The sequence below is a fragment of the Echinops telfairi genome, unplaced genomic scaffold (genome assembly GCF_000313985.2).
Source record: "Echinops telfairi isolate 266 unplaced genomic scaffold, ASM31398v2 ScPeMD7_53;HRSCAF=182, whole genome shotgun sequence".
In the NCBI taxonomy this organism is placed as follows: Eukaryota; Metazoa; Chordata; class Mammalia; order Afrosoricida; family Tenrecidae; genus Echinops; species Echinops telfairi.
In genome coordinates this window covers 6,171,718-6,190,252 of record NW_022103951.1, presented here as the reverse complement: position 1 = coordinate 6,190,252, position 18,535 = coordinate 6,171,718, and the positions used below count along the sequence as shown (strand labels likewise).

General features: G+C 46.0%; 1 protein-coding gene across 1 annotated transcript; it reads left to right on the top strand.

Annotated features, from left to right (window-relative positions):
* Positions 1 to 10,972: 10,972 nt before the first annotated feature.
* Positions 10,973 to 11,629, top strand: LOC101646387 (PRELI domain-containing protein 1, mitochondrial-like). Its single transcript, XM_045290772.1, has one exon. The coding sequence runs from the start codon at positions 10,973 to 10,975 to the stop codon at positions 11,627 to 11,629; it is 657 nt and encodes a 218-aa protein (XP_045146707.1).
* The last annotated feature ends 6,906 nt before the right edge of the window (positions 11,630 to 18,535 follow it).

Below are 18,535 nucleotides of genomic sequence, written 5' to 3'. Positions count from 1 at the left end.
ACCTTTATGGGAGCAGATAGCCTCACCTTTCTTTGGCAGAGCAGCTGGTGGGATTGAACCACAAAATTTACTTGACAGCACCCCTAGGGATCCTGATAACCTGTCTAGTCCTGCAGTTTTCTCTCTCTCCACACTGGTCGAATTGAGTCTCTAGCCCCAGTCACAGGGTGAGCCTCCGGATGCTCTGCATGCTGGCACTAGGATGCCACTGCCTGGCCAGAGTCCTTTGCTGTGGCTCCATTTAAGGAACTGTGCCGCACCCCTTTGTTTAAGTCATCCCAGGCTCAAGACGTCTCTGTTACTTTGAGCATCGTGATTTAACATGCAGGCCACCCAGAGTAAGGTCAGCCTCCTTGGCCGTGCTCTTCACATTTCTGCCTCACTCTGGTCTCCCTAAGAGGTCGTGGCCAAGGCCATATCCTAGCATGGCTGGCCCCATCCAGCTGTCAAGGGGAACGCCCACAACCAGAGCCTCCTGGTCCTGGATGTGGAGACTTCTAGGTGCTTCATCCAGGCCTCCTAGGAATCACTCCTGCTGCTGATTTGACACTGTGTACCTAGCCAAGAAACCAGATCTCTATCCCTGTACTGCTGTTTAGTAAGGGAGTTTGGAAAAGAGCTTGCGATTATGAGAGGCAGAAGATTCGAGCTCTAGTCCCGTCTCTCCCACACACTGACCAACCAACCCAAAGAGGCTGCTGCTGTGCCTTTTTGTGCTTCTATTGTCTAAGCACCACATGGAGGCTTTTCCCAGGGCCTCAAAGAGGTTCCTGCTGGTTGGACCCCCCCATGCTGAGACTTGACTTTCCGGTCACCTGGCAAGCTTGCTAACATGTAGATTTGAATTCTGTAGATCTGGGTGGAAAGGCAGCTTCACAGCAAGGGGCCAAATGGGAATGAATTGAAATTTCAAACCTAGAAATGCAAAAATTACAGCACACCCCTTGAAAATAATTGGGAACATTGAGGGGCATCTCAGTACTGTCATTTTGAGGTTTGGGGAGGGTGCAATGCAAATTTTACTGGAGCCAGTCTTCATTAAAAAACAAAACACATACACAATAATCTTTCCTCCAGGGTTTTCTAACACACCAGAAATAAATTACAGGGGGGGAAAAAAGCACTACACATTAATTCTGCCCAGCTGTAAACTTTGCTTTTCATGTGAATTAAGTCTTTGATCCCTAAAAATCCATTTTGCTCTTGGACACATTCCAGACACTGCCCTCTTGGGGAAGCAACGGTGCCAGGGACAGAATGGCTGCTGGGAGATAAAGTTTCCAAGAAGTGAACTGGGGTGGGTGTGTGCAGTGTGGGAAGCAGCAGCCTGAGCCACTTGATGGCAGTGAGTTTGGGTTCGTTTTCCCTCCTTGGCGATTTCCCGGGCTACGTTTCTCTGTGGGCTTCAGAAAAGCTCGCCTGGATGCGTGTCCTTATGAGTGTGTTTGTCTTTGTAAATCTGCAAGGGCAAGGCTTATTCACAAGCTGCAACATGCAGAGCATACAGCCTTGCTTGCTGAAAGGGAGGAGAACTTGAAGCGCTTGCTAATGAAGGTCAAGGATTGCAGCCTTCAGGATGGATTACAACTCAAGGTAAAAATAAACATGAGCCTCCCAACTGGACCAATAGACACAATAAATGGCGATGCCTTTAGTGCCTGCTCAATAATATCCTTCTACAAGCGCATTGGTTTTGCACATCTGCCTATTTCTGTGAGCCAGCTATGATCTGCAGATGGACTGAGAGACCCAGCAGGCAGAGGACACAGAAAGAAGAGTTCCCATTTGGGTTCATTTACACTGGGTTGGCACTAGAGCCTGCTTTTTTACACACAGACATGCCACACACACACACACAATGCCAATGTATTTAGAGCTTGCAGTCATGTCTAGAGAGCTGAAGCAAAGGTTGAGGTGAGAGCTCAGAACAAAGTTTCAGGCAAGAATGTGCTGAGAGAGGTCGAAGATGAGGTTCTTCTAGACTGTAAGATGCTGCTCTCCAATCAGGCCCATGAGGAAGACAGGGGCCAGGAGCCTGGATGAAGAAAGATGGCACGTACTCCAGGGAACGTTGGGCTTAGCAGACAGACAGACAGGGAGCTTGAGCAAACTGAAAGGCAAGAGGCAGAGGGAGTTCTGGCAGCCAGTGTCCCCAGAGCACATGGCAGGATGGATCAAGCTGGCCATGCAGTAAAGAACCCGAGGCCATAGGCACAGAGGAGCCAGGCCAATACGGGGTCAGGAGCCCAGCAAGCCATCCTGGAAGCAATACAGGCCATGGCAACTGAAGCATTTGGATCTTTCTGGATTGTTACCCCAAGCTAGAAAGCCTCTTCACCCTCTCCTGCTGACAACGGTAGAAAACTCTTGGTGGTTACTGAGAGATCGGCAGATCCTGACCAAAGTCTGCCTGTAGGAAATAAACTCAGAGGCAATTCTCTTCAGGAGACTCAAATGAACGTATAAAGCCTCAAGATGACTGACCGTTCTGGCCTAGAAGGGGAGCCACCAGGGCCAAACCACAGAGCTGGGTTGCAAGTTGCAGTGGAGAATAAATACATGGCATACACACCAAGCACCGATTTTTTTTTTTTTTTGCCATCCCGCCAGGAATACACACAGATGCAATTCTAGGTGATGACTAATTCCCAACTATGGACTTGGCTTAAAAATAACTACAGAGGCCACTCAGGGTCACTGTGGTCAGTAATTCCGTGAGGACATAAGCCAGGTGGCATCCTAATCCCCACCCCCCCATGACCTTCCCTGCTGGGAAGGGAGTTTACACCTCATGGTCAGGTCGATCCCTGATGCAACAAGAGACAAAGTCAGCTGGTGAGGACAGCCAGGAGAACTGTCTGGGACAAATCCCAGGGAGGCAAACGCTGAGCGGAGCCTGGGACTGTTCGGCGATAGGCTTTGAGGCTCAGCAAAGTGAAACGGCCACATCCTGGCGTGCTTCAAAGCTTGTGAAGCTGTAAACCTCAGGTGCTACTCACCTGGGCCTTCTGGACCAGAGTCTACCTGGGCTCACAAGTGGCCAAGCACCGATACCGACACCGGGAGGGTGGAGAGAAGGTGGGGTAGAAAGGGAGAACCGATTACAAGGATCTACATATAACCCCCTCCTTGGGGGACAGACAACAGAAAAGTGAGTGAAGGGAGACATCAAACAGTGTAAGATATGACAAAATAATAATCATTTATAACTTATCAAGGTTCATGAGGGAGGGGGAAGCGGGGATGGAGGGGAAAAAATGAGGAGCTGATACCAAGGGCTCAAGTAGAAAGCAAATGTTTTGAGAATGATGAGGGAAACAAATGTACAAATGTGCTTGACACGATGCATGGATGGATGGATTATGAGTTGTGTGAGCCCCAAATAAAATGATTTACAAACAAACAAACAAGTGGCCAAGCACAATCCAGCACAATCTGTGAGTGAGCCTTCACACAGATGAATTTATCCTGAAAATAACACCCAGATATAATTAGGAGAGTCCTCTGCCATCGCCCTGCCAGATAGAATTGCACCAGACATCGATTTGGATTTGCAAAATGCATGACCTAAGGGAGGAGTAGCCCCATTATGAGAAAATTTAGTTCATGTTTCTTGAGCTATATTCCCTTCCCCCAAGCAGTCTAAAATAGACCTTGACAGTAAATAGGCCCAATTGCAGCAATTCCGATTCTTCAAGGAAGTCTGGTGCATTCAGATGCATTTCTGTATTATGCACACACACACACACACACACACACACACACACACACACTTCACTGCGGCACTCTCAGACCCTCCACAAGCGTGCAACTCAGAATCCCCCAAGGCTCACACGTGCCTTTGATGAAACCGCCCTGGGACTGCTGGCTGCCTCTCTCCCCCCATGTTGGGTTTCATTTGCATACCTCTCCTTTTCAACTGTGGTCCATGGGGGTCCCATTTTTCTTTTCAAATTCATTTTTCCCCATTTCTCCACAGTGCCTGGCACTTACATGCAGGAGATAGTTTTCGACATAATTGACAACCAAATTCAGGCACATTCTACTGAGGGGGACTTTGGGGAATCACTCTTCCATAAAGCCAGGGGTGCCAATGTAGTATGAGGATGTCTGCCTAAGCAGCTGATTTAAATTCTCAGTGCTGCCCACTATCTACTTTGTTCTGTTTTTGTTCTGTTTTTTCCGCCCTCCACACCCACCTCTAGAGAAGCAGTACCAAATGCGAGGTAGAATGATGGAACAATTAAACGATTCTGTAGGTCCTCAGCACCTCTACCGCCCTCCCTTCTTTGCTCTCAGGGGGAGCCTTGGGGACGTCGTAGGTGACATAGGGGGCTGCATTGGAAACCACCATTCTTCAGGAGAAAGCGAAGCCTCCCACTCCCGTCAAGATGTACCATCTGAAACCCCACAGGGACAGCTCTGTGCTGCCTTCTAGGGGGTGTGATGAGTCCGGATGGTTTGGCTGGCCGGGAGCATGGGGTGGCTGTTGCTGGAGCCCTGGTGGCACAGCAGATACGTGGCTCAGCTGCTCATAGAAAGGGCTAAGGTTTGAATTCACCCAGAGCCCCACAGGAGGAAGATGTACCCGTGTGCTTCTGTAGAGGACAGACAGCCTTGGAAGACACATACGGTGGAAGTGAGTCAGCTGGGATAGACGTCAGTGTGGGAGTTAGTTGGGGGGGCGGGGTTTGCCTTAGTTTGCTCAGTGGTGAAATGCTACCTCTTTTGGGTGGTGGTTGTGACATGCAATGTTTTGAGAAAAGTACTAAGTGCCCAATGATGTGACCCTGGAGCCGGAGCTCTGCAAATCACGATGCAAAATGACACATTTGTCTGGCTGAGAGAAGGCAGTGGCCTAGAAAAAGTGATGAGTCATCAAGAGCTCTGGGGAGATCGTGTGGCCAGAGAGTCCAGCCAGCGATCAAGAGGACAGAGCTTCCCGCGTTCCTCCTGCCACCGAGTAGCGAGCTCCTGGATGTAACCACTGCATTGAAAATGCGCACCTTCCTTCCAAAGCAGCCGGTTCCTAAAACAGCCATAGGACTTACCTTCCTGATGGAGACGGCCTTTTAAAAAATGAATGATGTACTTTTCTTCCTGGAAAGCATAAATCCATCCCCCTCTGTGGGCCCAGTGCCACATGCCAGCCTCTGCCCAGCAGTGTGCTTGCTTTCCCCTAGAAGGAGGGGGTGCAAGCAGACCGCCTTCCCATGCCTTACCCGTTTTGCCCGAGTGCTCAACATCTCTCTGCTCGGAGGCTTAATCTGAGGTACAAAACAATGGGAGACACTGGTCATTCAGTGGGAGACTTCTCCCATTCCATGACCCTGGTTTGATTCTCGGGCATTGCACCTCATGCCCAGCCACTGCTCAGTGGTCACTGGCAGCTTGCATGCTACTTCGATGCTCAGAAGGTTTCAGTGGAACTTCCACACTAAGACAGACTAGGAAGAAAGGCCTAGGAATCGACACATGAAAGTCAGCCCATGACAATGGCAGCAAATAACAGTCATATTGTACATTGCAGCTCTGCTGTACACTCTAGGCCAGGTCTTCTCAACCTTCCAAATGCTGCGACCCTTTCATACAGTTCCTCATGTTGTGGTGACTCCCAACCATAAAGTTGCTGCTTCATAACTGTAATTTTGCTACTGTTATGAATTGTCATCTAAATATCTGATATGTAGGATGTATTTTCATTGTTACAAATTGAACATAATTAAACATAATTAAAACAGTGATTAATCACAAAACAATATGTAATTATATATTGTGAAATATTTACGTTATGTGTTTTCCAATGCTCTTAGGCGACCCCTGTGAAAGGGTCGTTTGACCCCCCCCAGAAGGGTCGTGACCCACAGGTTGAGAACCGACTGCTGCTCTAGGCCTTCTAAAAGTTTTCTTTAGAAGGACCAGACTTCAACCCGGTGCGCCAAGATGTGAATGCTCCTGGCATGAAGCAGGGAACCAGTAGAGAGGTCTGAGGGGCTGGCCCCAATCCTAATTATGTGGACAGCTGCTCCTCCCCGCAGAAGAATTCACTTCAGAGGACAGCACTGAAGAACACTTTGTTCTATTAAACTGGCATTCCATGATGCTCATGGATGACCACTGAAGAAAAACGGGTGCATAAGCAAATGTGGTGAAGAAAGCTGATGTTGCCTGGCTATCAAAAGATACAGCGTCTGGGGTCTTAAAGGCTTGAAGATAAAGAAGTGGCCATCTAGCCCAGAAGCAACAAAGCCCACATGGAAGAAGCACACCAGCCTGTGTGATCATGAGGTGTCAATAGGATCTGGTATCAAGCATCAAAGAACAAAAAATCCTATCATTATGAATGAGGGGGAGTGCAGAGTAAAGACCCAAAGCCCATCTGTAGGCAACTGGACATTCCCTTACAGATAGGTCGTGGGGAGGAGATGAGCCAGTCAGGATGCGGTTTAGCAATGATGAAACATACAACTTTCCTCAAGTTCTTTAATGCTTCCTTCCCCCACCCCCACTATCATGATCCCAATTCTACCTTACAAATCTGGCAAAAACCAGAGGATGCACCCTGGTACAAATAGGAATTGGAAACACAGGAATCCACGACAGATGATCCCTTCAGGACCAGTGGTGAGAGTGGCGATACCAGGAGGGTGGAGGAAAGGTGGGGTAGAAAGGGGGAACTGATCATAGGATCTACATATAACCCCCTCTCTGTGGGATGGACAACAGAAAAGTGGGTGAAGGGAGACATCGGACAGTATAAGACATGACAAAATAATAATAAATTATAAATGATCAAGAGTGAGGGAGAAAGGGAGGGATTATGGGGGAGGGAAGGAGGGGGAAAATGAGGAGCTGATACCCAGGGTTTAAGTAGAAAGCAAATGTTTTGAGAATGATGATGGCAACGAATGTACAAATGAGCTTGACACAATGGATGGATGGATGGATTTTGATAAGAGTTGTACAAGCCCCCAATAAAATGATTTTTTAAAACAACAACAACAAAAAATATTTACAGCTTTGGAAATCTTGTATAGCAGGGTTTCTCAACCTTCCTAATGCTGCAACCCTTTAATACAGTTCCTCATATTGTAGTGACCCCCAACCATAAAATTATTTTTGTTGCTATTTTATTACTGTAATTTTGCTACTGTTATGAATTGAGTGACCCCCGTGAAAGGGTCGTTCAACCCCCAGAGGGGTCACGACCCACAGGTTGAGAACCGCTGTTGTATAGGATGAACAGCAAAGATGTCCCTTTGAGGACTAAGGTGTACCTGGCCCAAGCCATGGTGTTTTCAGTCACCACATCTGCTTGTGAAAGTTGGACCATGTATACGGAAGACAGAAGAATTGATGCATTTGAATTTTCTTGATGAAAAATATTGAAAGTACTGTAAGAAAAACAAATTTGTCTTGGAAGAAATATGCCCAGAATGTTCCTTAGAGGCAAGGATGGTAAGATTTAGCCTCATGGACTTTGGGACATATTATCAGGAGACATCAGTTCCTTGAGAAGGACATCATGCTTGGTAAAGTGTACGATCTGCAAAAAAAGAGACCTTCAATGAAATGAACTGACACCGTGGCTACAGGAATGGGTTCGTAACAAGTGTGAGATGACACAGGGCTGGGCAGTGTTTTGTGTTGTCACTGAGTCAAAACGGACTCCAATGCACCTAACAGCAACAGCATGAGTTGGAATGAACTCAAGGGCAATATTTGGGGGATTGTATCAGGGGTTGGGGTCAGGATGGGGAAGTATGCAATGAAGGTCATGAGGAGCAACTTAAGTGAAACCAAACAATGACTTGTGATAAAGCCGCTGATCATATCCAGTGCTGGAGCTTTTGCGATGTAGAGAAAGACCTAATTGGCCCTGCTGGAAGTACTGTTTACACTAATGGCCAGGAAAAGTAGGTGCCCTGGGCTGAGAGAGAGAGCGGATCGGGTGGGAAGATTGCAGTGTGGCAGAGAGCCAAGGGTGTTTCTGCAAGAGAGAAGACAAAAGTGAGAGAGAACGTGCTCCATTTCTTAAACGGAAAGGACATCGGGAGAAGACAATAAGTAGATTCGAGAGGTGGGGAGGAGTTGCAAGAGAAGAGTCCAGGAACATAAGAAGGAATCTGATGGAGAAGGACTTTGTGGGCCACGTTCATAAATCTGTTCTCCCCTCTAAATATGGTTGATGGGATAACTGTTCCCAATTCTTCACTCCCTTCACATTCCAGAACTCTCCTACGCTGCCCTTGTCAGGGCAGCACAGTGGATAGAGTGGGTTTCCTTTCTCCTGGACTTCGGGTTTGAGACTATGACTTGCTTTTAGCCAATGGAACATTAGCAGAGAACACCAGGAGATATTATCAGCGTGCTTGAATGGGGTAGCTTGCCTTCTTGCACCCCTTACTCTTCTATAAGAAGGATATGCTTCCAGTGCCCCTTCAGCCTAAGCCTAGAATCATGAGTCAGAGAACAGGAGAACCAAACTGCACTCAACCTGCAGAATAAAGAGCATGACCATCTTTATTTCTCAATGCCTCTGAGCTTTGGGGATTGTTCATAGTACAGCAACAACTGAGCTATACCCCGAACCATGGCAAAATGTGAAAGAGGCACGAGGTCTGCCCACAGATGTCTTCTTGTTGTGTTTTTGCGAAAGCTTTCTGGCTCCCTTGTGGAGAATGGCTGGAAGGCAAAAACACTAGTTGGAGGAGGTGCAGAGATGAGTTGGGTGAAGGTTTTGTTAATTCAGAGAGAAAGTATGGCGTCTTTGTCTAGGGTGCTGGTGACAAGAAATGAAGCAAAGCGTTGATTTCCAGTTAGTATTCCTTTAGTGCAGTGTTCATTTTTTGTAGTTTGTTTCTCCTCTTTTTAATACAAAACCTATTTTCCTCTTAGATCAAGATATCCACAATCTCTCTAAGCCATTAGCGCTCAACAGCCTCTTCTACGGCCCAGCTTCATTTCTTCATTCATACATTCATTGTACTTTTACTTATTGGATGCTTGCTAGGTCTCAGAATAATAAGATATGACAGCCTTGACATCCAAAAATCCACAACCCAGAAAAGGGGAGACAGATAAGTAAACCAATAATTGCAGTAATATGGGGTAAGTACTGTAATAAACGTGAAAACCAAACCTACAGGAACCAGCAACAGACCGTGATCATTTCGTCTATTGACATTCCTGGAGGCATTAATGTCCCTTCATGAAGACCAGGGACTTTGCCTGGCTCTTATTCACTATTGTAAAAGCAAGGTTCCTAACAAACAAACAAGAGCAACAACAACAACAACAAAAACCTGGTACCCAGAAAACCAAATGCAAACCAACTCACTGCCATTGAGTTGCTTCCATGCCTAATAAATATCTGGGTGTAGTTTTCAGTTTCCCTTCCTTTGGCTCAGATGCACCCCTTTACCCTTCTGTCTCTTTCCAGTCTAAACTGCCTCAGATAGGATTCCTAATAAACGGAGATGATGGTCAACAAATCCAATTACCAATGCCAGTGTAGGTGGCAGACTTAAGAGGACAATGCTTTGGGCCATGGAGAAGATTGTGACTGACTTTTCAGGACAGCGTCCCAATGGCGTTCTGGGTAAAGAATTCACACTGAAAGCTCAAGCTTCCTCCTCCTGATGCTTGAAAGTCCTCATCGGTGGGTCTCAGACCATTCCCACTGTGCACTATGAATAAGTGAAGGCAGGAAGGTAAGCAGCCAAGAAGGGACAGCAAGGCGGCTGGTAAGGTACCCTTTAGGCCCGGGGTGCTCAATACGTCGATCGCGATCTACTAGTCAATCGCAGATGTTGTGTGGGTAGATCACATGGCATTAAAAAAATAGACATAAGCCTGTCATCAATCCCGTCACTTAATTGATATGCAGCACAGCCAATCAGATGCAATCTTAGGTGTCAAACACATGCGCAAACAACTGCGCTAAGTGCAGCAAAACTGACAAGCTAAGTTATCGCCAATGTTTAGACTTTGTTTTTTTCTCTTAAACGTGAGAAAGGGTATTAAAATGAGTGGGGGAGCTGGACCAAGTAAGAAGGCAAACACGTGTCACTTTCAGACGGAATGGGAGATTCTGACACTACACGCCGACATTCAGCTCAAGTCCAGAGCGCAGGAACAGTTCTGGAACTTACTCGCAGAGGGAAAGTACCAAACATGAGAAAATGTGCTACCTCCTTGACTGCATTATTTGGCTCCACTTATTGATGTGAGTCAGCCTTTTCCCACATAAAGATCATTAAGTCCAAGTACCTTTCCACCATGACTGATGATCATTTGGAAGTGTGCTTGAGGCTGGCTGTCAGCAGCTACTGTCTGGACCAGGCGGCCTCAAACTACGGCCCCCAGGCTGCATGCAGCCCCCGAGGACATTAATCCAGTCCGCCGGGTGTTTTTGCCCTGTTTGTTTTTTTACTTCAAAATAAGATATGTGCAGTGTACATAGGAATTTGCTCATAGTTCTTTTAAAAACTATAGTCCGGCCCTCCAACGGGTCTGAGGGACAGGGAACTGGCCCCCTGGTTTAAAAAGTTTGAGGACCCCGGTACATGTTTTGTCATTACCTGAGTTTACTCTGATGACTTACACTGAATGGAATGCATCCCTGGCTCATTCCATTCAGTGCAAGTTATCAGAGTGAATTCAGGTAATGACAAAAAATGTGCATAGTTAATTGTGTTGTGTTGTGCAATATGGACTCATGGGGTTATGCAAGGTACATAAACATACATTGTGCATATAAAGAATTCTCAATGCATTTATGAATAAATGTAATAAATACATGAAAAATGTATGTTCTACAACTCATGGTGGTGACAGGTTGGGCGCAGTGTGGCGGTCGCTGACCAGCGAGGCTGGCAGGCGTGCGCCAAGCCCCGGCCTGGCCTCCGCGTGTCCCCGGGCTCCGCACTCCTGATGCTGCGCCGGTGCTGAGCCCTCTCTGGCCAGGACGATGGTGAAGCATTTCCTGGGCCAGAGCGTGCTCCGGAGTTCCTGGAACCAAGTGTTCGCCGCCTTCTGGCAGCGGTACCCAAATCCCAACAGCAAGCATGGCCTGACAGAAGACCTAGTGCACCGGGAGGTGACTCCTGACCAGAAGCTCCTGTCCAGGCGACTCCTGACCAAGACCAACAGGATGCCCCGCTGGGCAGAGCGACTGTTTCCTGCCAATGTCGCTCACTCGGTGTACATCCTGGAGGACTCCGTTGTGGACCCACAGAATCAGACCATGACCACCTTTACCTGGAACATCAACCATGCCTGGCTCATGGTGGTGGAGGAGCGCTGCGTTTGCCGCGTGAATGCCTACAACAATGGCTGGACTGAAATCCACCGGGAAGCCTGGGTCTCCTCCAACTTGTTTGTTGTCTCCCGAGTTGTCCAGGAATTTGGGCTGGCCCGGTTTAAAAGCAATGTGACCAAGACGATGAAGGGCTTTGAATACATCCTGGCCAAGCTGCAAGGTGAGGCCCCTCCTAAGACGCTTGTTGAAACCGCCAAGGAAGCCACAGAAAAGGCAAAGGAGATGGCACTGGCAGCTACCGGGAAGGCCAAGGACCTACCCAGCAAGGCAGCCACCAAGCAGCAGCAGCAGCAGCAGTTCGTGTAGCCAGCCCAGCCTCCTGCCCCCACTCTTGACCAGACGATCGGGCTCCATCCCCCTGACCTGCCTGCAGTATGCTTTCTTAATAAAAATCAACTTCCAGACCCTATGTACTATCTGGGGGTGTGGTGGGGGGTGTGGGGTGTCCATTTGGCACTATAGGACACCAAGCACGTCACCCATGTGTGTGCCAGGCCTGCTTAATTTCCCCCATGGGCAGCTGAGGGACAGACAGAGAGGTGCAGACTTGCCCTCACAGCTCACCATGGCCAGGAGATGTTGTCTTGAACACTATAGACTGTAAGCTCGGCAGGAGCAGAGATCTGTTTGCTCTCTGATGTGTCCCAGGTACTGAAACAATACTTAGCACATAAGAGGCACTCAATAAATACTTGTTGAATTCAGAAAAATGTATGTTCTGCATTTTTGTAGTTGGTAGATCATTTTGACTTGATCATTTTATAAGTAACTGGCATGCTGAAAAAGTGTGAGCACCCCTGCTTTAGCTCAATGGTTCTCAACCTGCCAAATGCCACAACCGTTTCATACAGTTCCTCATGTTGTGGTGACCCCACCCCTCCCAGCCATAAAATTAATGTCGTTGCTACTTCATAGCTGTCATTTTGTTACTGTTATGAATCGGGAGACTCCTGTGAAAGGGTCATTCGAGCCCCAAAGGAGTCGTGACCCACAGATGGAGAACCACTGCTTTAGCCTAATGAGCTCACCCTGGTCCAACTGTTGCTTTCGGTTGTTAAAGTCTGAGTTTTATCTCGGAGATCCTGATTCAAACTAACTCACAAAGGACTAAATAGCAAGCACCAATATGCTTCGTAGTTAATTGTTATTGGAGAATAGAATTTTTGTGTGGACTTTTTTATTCCCATCTGTCTGACAAGCACACTTTTTCCCCCCCTTGACAAAAGTGTCTAATGATCAGTTGCAGCCTGAGGTATCTGAGAGTAGAGCAAAGAAAAAGAGGATATAAATGTTAGAATGGAGCCCAGTTTTAGTAGTCTGACCTATTATCATGGTTTGAAGTAGCAAGCATTTGGGATATTACTGAGGTCTTTTCTACGATATTTATTGAGGAGGGGCACTCTCCCGGTGTGGCTCACCCCGGCCAGTTGGTATTTCTGGGTGACATTTGGATCTCCTTGAAACCTCTGTAGGCAATTTCTGCGTCAAGGCCCACAGCCTAGAAGCAGCCTTCTCAGGCGGAATATTTCAATATAGAATGGTTGACTAAGTAAATGCCATGTGTGAACAGCGCTCAATAAATGACAATCTGGCTACCTCTTGTGATAAAGGTGGTTGTAGCATTGCAATATTGGCACACGGACTTTAAATTGGACTTAGGCCTCCATGACAAGGAATGTGAGGTAAAATTTCACAACTGTTTGAACAATATTTGGTCTTCCAGGGAACCACAAAGTACTACATCATTATGTCACTGGTGGATTTGCCTTCCTGTCTCCAATAACTAACCCCTAATTGACTATACAGCCTTAAGATAAAATTATCCAATGCTGAATACAATGTAAGCAGGAGCGTGTCCACAATTTGACCAGACGTCACTATTCATGTGCTCTTAGCCAGTGTATATTCACCCATAGATTTATGCCTAGGAAGGGCCTGGAGCAGCGTTTTCATATTTATTTAAAATCCGTGGTTTATTTGTGTAGGTTTTTATTTTTGAAGTATGGATACTCTTCAGTTGTCTGGTTATTTGGGGTCTGTGAACTCATAAGAAAGAGTTTGGGAAACTTTGTGGGAAAATTCCATTATCTTCTCATTCCATTTTTCCACAAACTTTTTAAAGCCCCCTCCTATGAGTTCATAGGCCAAAATAACTGGATAACTAAAGAGTACCAAGACCTCAAAAATGTATTTCCCTGGTGGTATTGACTATTTTGCTTAGTAATCTCTCTAGTCTAAGGTTGGAGGCCATTTGCCAAGTTGATTCTGATTTACTGTATCCCATGAGTACCGAAGTAAAACTGCGTGGTACTGGGTTTTCTTGAAAACATCCATTCTTTTCTTGTGAGTTAAGTGAAAGTTGACAGAGCTGAGCATAGTTTTGCCGTCAACAATTCACACGCCTTCTGATTCCACTAATCCAGTGTACCCTCCGCACTGTATCATCACTTACCCTGCTTCCTCCCTGTGCTTCCTGTTTCCATTCCTCCGTCTTTCCTAACCCTCTGAACTTGACTTTTGGGTCAGTGCTGCCCTTTTGATCGTAAATGGATGTTTATTCTCATGTGGAGGGGACTTCAGTTCCAGACTCCAGACTTGAAGAGGAAGGGCCATAATCTTGGGGGTTCCACCAAATTCTATCCAACCAGTAAACCTGTGCTCTTTTGCTAACTAGAATTTTCAATGGCTGTTTTTCTTGGAAGGAGAGTGCCAGGCTTTTCTTCCAAGGTGCCTCTCCGTGGACTTGACCTTTCATTCTTCAGTTAGTAGCTGAGCAACTCAACCATTTGCCCCACTAGTTCAATGGTAAAATTCTCACTTTCCACGAGGGAGATTTGGATTTGATTCCCAGCCAATGCACCTCAGGCACAACCACCTCCCATCAGGCTATAGAGGCTTGCATCTTGAACAGGTTTCAGCACCACTTCTAGATGAAAACAGGCTAGGAAGAAGAGCCTGCAAATGGGTCCATGAAAACCCTGTGAATCACAGCAGTCTGCTTCATAACCGATCATGGGGATGGCAGAGGAACAGGCAGCATTGCCTGTGGAATACCAGCCTCCACAATCAAATGGGTCCGAGGAGCAATTGTTTCATTGAGGGGTAGAATTAAAGAGGCATCAGACCAGATAAAGCATGCAAGTGCTCCCCTTCTCAGTCATGACTTCAGGAGCCCTCCGTGCACAGAGGAAGAATATATTTCCAACCAAGGCTTATATACATTCTAGGGGCATGCAAGCCCCCCCCCCAATTATAGGTAACCACATGCGTAATAATAAAGTGGGCTGTACCCTAACCCTAAAGGTCACCGAGTATATTGGAGGAGTAACCTAACACCAGTGCCCAGGGCAGGTATGGGGGAGTGGCTGTCTTCAGAGCCTCGAGAGCAATAGCACGTGTCTGCTCCTATATAGTTAAAGCTGCCGGCTACATAGCAATCAGCCTTGTGCTTGTAAGAGATCACTTTAAGGTAGCACTATTATGGGAGGATATAGTGGGGAACAATATTAATGACGAGAATGTGATTGGGACTCACAATGGTGAAGGCCTCCCTCCACCCCAGAAACCCAGCCTGCCAGCCTTCTTAATCTATGAGACTAAAGGATTCCTCTGTGTATACTCTCTTCCCGTTCTCTGCTCCCCACAGTTTCCTTCTGTTGCGCATGGAGTCATCATATGTTGAGCCAACTCATCGGCTGTTAACTGCAACGACAAGGCTGAAGGCCAGCCTCTAAGCTGGGTCAGCTCCCAATTTCGAAGCAAGCAGTGAAAAGGAGTCTCAGGTCTGAGAACCTCAAGAACCAGAGTGGGTCTGGCATTTGCTCTCATGCCACGAAGCAAATTCTCAGGTCCACAGTACATTTTTGAACCCTGAGAGAGGAGCAGTGCTGGGAGAAGCTGGGCTCCAGAAGCTGCACTTCATTCACTAGGATGGCTTATAGGGGAAAGGGTGATGAAGGGACGGTCCAAAAGAAGTCTTGCGCTTGCTTTTGCTGGAAGCCCTAAAGGTGTTCCACCTGGGACCATCTTTTATACTAATTTCCCAGCTAGGGGCTGCCAGACCATACAAGTAAAATAAATTCAGACTGCAAACCACCTGAAGAAAGGCAATGATTATGTTTTCTTTTTTTATCCTTTATTGTACCTACATTTGTGCCTTTATTTAACCTCCATATGTACCCAATAGTTTACTATTCAAACTATATTTAAGGGTACGATTCAGTAACATTCATGACATTCAGCACATGGTACAACTAGTACTACTGAGCATGCATTTGATTGGACTCACCTTGCAAGTAAGGACAAACTTCCTTGGTTTCTACCTTAGCTGATGGATGGCTTCCCCCCACCCCTACTCCACTCTAGCTCTTTCCAGATCCCATGTTTATACAAGATTCTGAGTTCCAATTCTCCCTTATATCTATGCGCGCAGCCTTTTCTCCAAACCCCAAAAGCCGTTACCCCCTAAGCCCCATGGTTATTTACAAAGAGCACATTACTCTCTCCCTTGTCCCAGGCGACACAAGATATCAGCACCTGCAGCAGAACCCTGGACCTTGACGCTAAGCCGTTCTAGAAGGAGCGTTGAGAGGCGATGCAGTCGAGTTCTGAATCCATTTTTCCCATAAGAAATAACTGAAAACGGATCAATCTGTCCTCGACCACCAAGTTTTACCCTAACCTTGCCTTTTCATACAAAACATGACACAGGAATTTCAAAGTAAATAAGTTCAGAGTTACATCATATAATTTAAATTAAGAACACGACATTTAAAAAGCTTTTAAGAACCACAGGATGGCCCATACTTTGAGATTGATGAGGATCTGGATCTGTGGACACGCACGTGGAGAGGAGGGATGGAGAGAGAGTCATTGTTGGGAAGGAGAGTCCCCTTCCATCAAATCTACTGCTAGCTGCTTTTCAAGAGTTTTTTTTTTTCCTTCTTGGCCTTTTTTCACTAGGACCTGGCTGGCTTTCTCTAAAAGAAAAAAATCTGTCTAATGTGGTATGCTGTTGACATTTTCTTAACTGTTTTCTAAAAGAGTTTAATAAATTATCATCAACAATATCGATAACACGGTTAACCAGTTCCTTATCATGATGATTCATTTCAAAAATCTTTTTCTTAGGACCCATGCTTTTTATCTAAAATCAGTTCAAAAAGCCACAAAAACTAAGAAAATTATAGTAAAACACTTGGAAAACAGCCGCAAAAGGTTTAATCAACGCGCACTAACAATGCCAACTAACACCTAGTGACCAAAACACAAACTGCTTTTGTTTATAAAAATCACGTCTGATTCTGATGTTTTGTTTGAGCTCTGATGCAAAATGTTCCCAATATTTTGCTTTGAAATCCGATTATGTTGAATACTGATGCAGTGGAGTGCCGGGGTTCTACTGTACATGCTCTGGTCTAGCTTTGTAAGGTAGATTTGGGGTCATGATAGTGGGGGTGGGAGAAGAAGCATTAAAGAACGAAAGAAAAGTTGTATGTTTTGTCAGTGCTATACTGCATCCTGACTGGCTCATCTCTTCCTTGTGACCCTTCTGTAAGGAGCTGTCCAATTGTCTACAGATGGGCTTTCGGTCTCCATTCAGCACTCCCCCTCATTCACATTGATATGATTTTTTTGTTTTGAGCCTTTGATTCCCAATACCAGATCCCATCAACAATTCATGATCACACAGGCTGGTGTGGTTCTTCCATGTGGACTTTGTTGCTTCTCAGCTAGATGGGCGCTTGTTTATCTTTGTGAGATCTCTCTTTTTTATTATTTTTCTTTTATTGGGGGCTCTTACAGCCCTTATCACAATCCATACATATATCCATTGTGTCAAACACATCTGTATAAATGTTGTCATCATCTATTTCAAAACATTTGCTTGACACAATGGATGGATGGATGGATGGATTGTGAACCCCCAATAAAATGATTTAAAAAATCAAAAATCATTTTCTTTCTACTTGAACCCTTGGTATCAGCTCCTCAATTTTCCCCTCCCTCTCCCCATCCCTCTCCCATGTCCCCTTGATAATTAATAGATTATTCTTTTTTTTATGTCTTACACTGACCTTCTCTCCTTTCACCCACTTTTCTGCTGTCTTTCCCCCTGGGAGCGGGTGGGGGGGGCATATGTCAATTATTGTGATAGGTTCCCCCTTACTCCCTCCCACCTCCCCTTACCCTCCTAGTATCGCTGTTCCCCTTATTGGTTCTGAAGGGTTTATCTGTTCTGGATTCCCTGTGTTGCCAGCTCTTATCTGTACCAGTATACATGTTCTGGTCTAGCCAGATTGGTAAGATAGAATTGGGATCATGATAGTGGGGGTGGGGAGCATTAAATAACTAGAGGAATGTTGTGTGTTTTGTCAGTGCTATATACTGCACCCTGACTGGCTCGTCTCTTCCTTGTGGCCCTTCTGACAGGGGGTGTTCAATTGACTGCTGATGGGCTTTGGGTCTCCACTCTGCCCTCCCCCTCATTCCCATTGATATGATTTTGTTTGCTTCTTTGTTTTTTTTGTTTTAGGTCTTAGATGCCTGATCCCTGATCCCATCAACACTTCGTGGTCACACAGGCTGGTGTGCTTCTTCCATGTGGGCTTTCTTGCTTCTCAGCTAGATGGCTGCTTGTTTATCTTCAAGCCTTTAAGACCCCAGACACCATATCTTTTGATAGCCGGGCACCATCAGCTTTCTTCACCACTGTTGCTTGTGCACCCAGTCTTCAGCGATCATGTCAGGGAAGGTGAACATCACAGAGTGCCATGTTAGTAGAACAAAATGGTCTTGCATTGAGGGAGTGCTTGAGTGGAGGCCCAATGTCCATCTGCTGCTGTAATACTTTATAAATAAATATATGTTTATTAATATATGGAATACTTTATAAATAAATATATGTTTATGTAAAAAACTTAAATCTATTCCCCTATCATTATATATAAGTGTATTTACATATATACATGCCTGTATTTAGACCTCTTTAAATATCTTTTGCCTCCCAGTTCTTTCCTCTATTTCCTTTTACTTTCCTCTTGTCCCACTATCATGTTCGGCCTTCATTCGGGTTTTAGTAATTCCTCTCAGCTACACTGCCCTTGATCAAGTTCCCCACCTCCACCCAAGCATTCTATGCCCTCCTTGCCATCAATTTTAGATCACTTATTCTTCCCTTGTCCCTGGGATTGTTGGAATCCCCATCCTTTT

What these genes read in the sequence shown, in the direction of transcription:
- LOC101646387 (XM_045290772.1), top strand. Translation starts at nt 10,973, where the DNA reads ATGGTGAAGCATTTCCTGGGCCAGAGCGTGCTCCGGAGTTCCTGGAAC.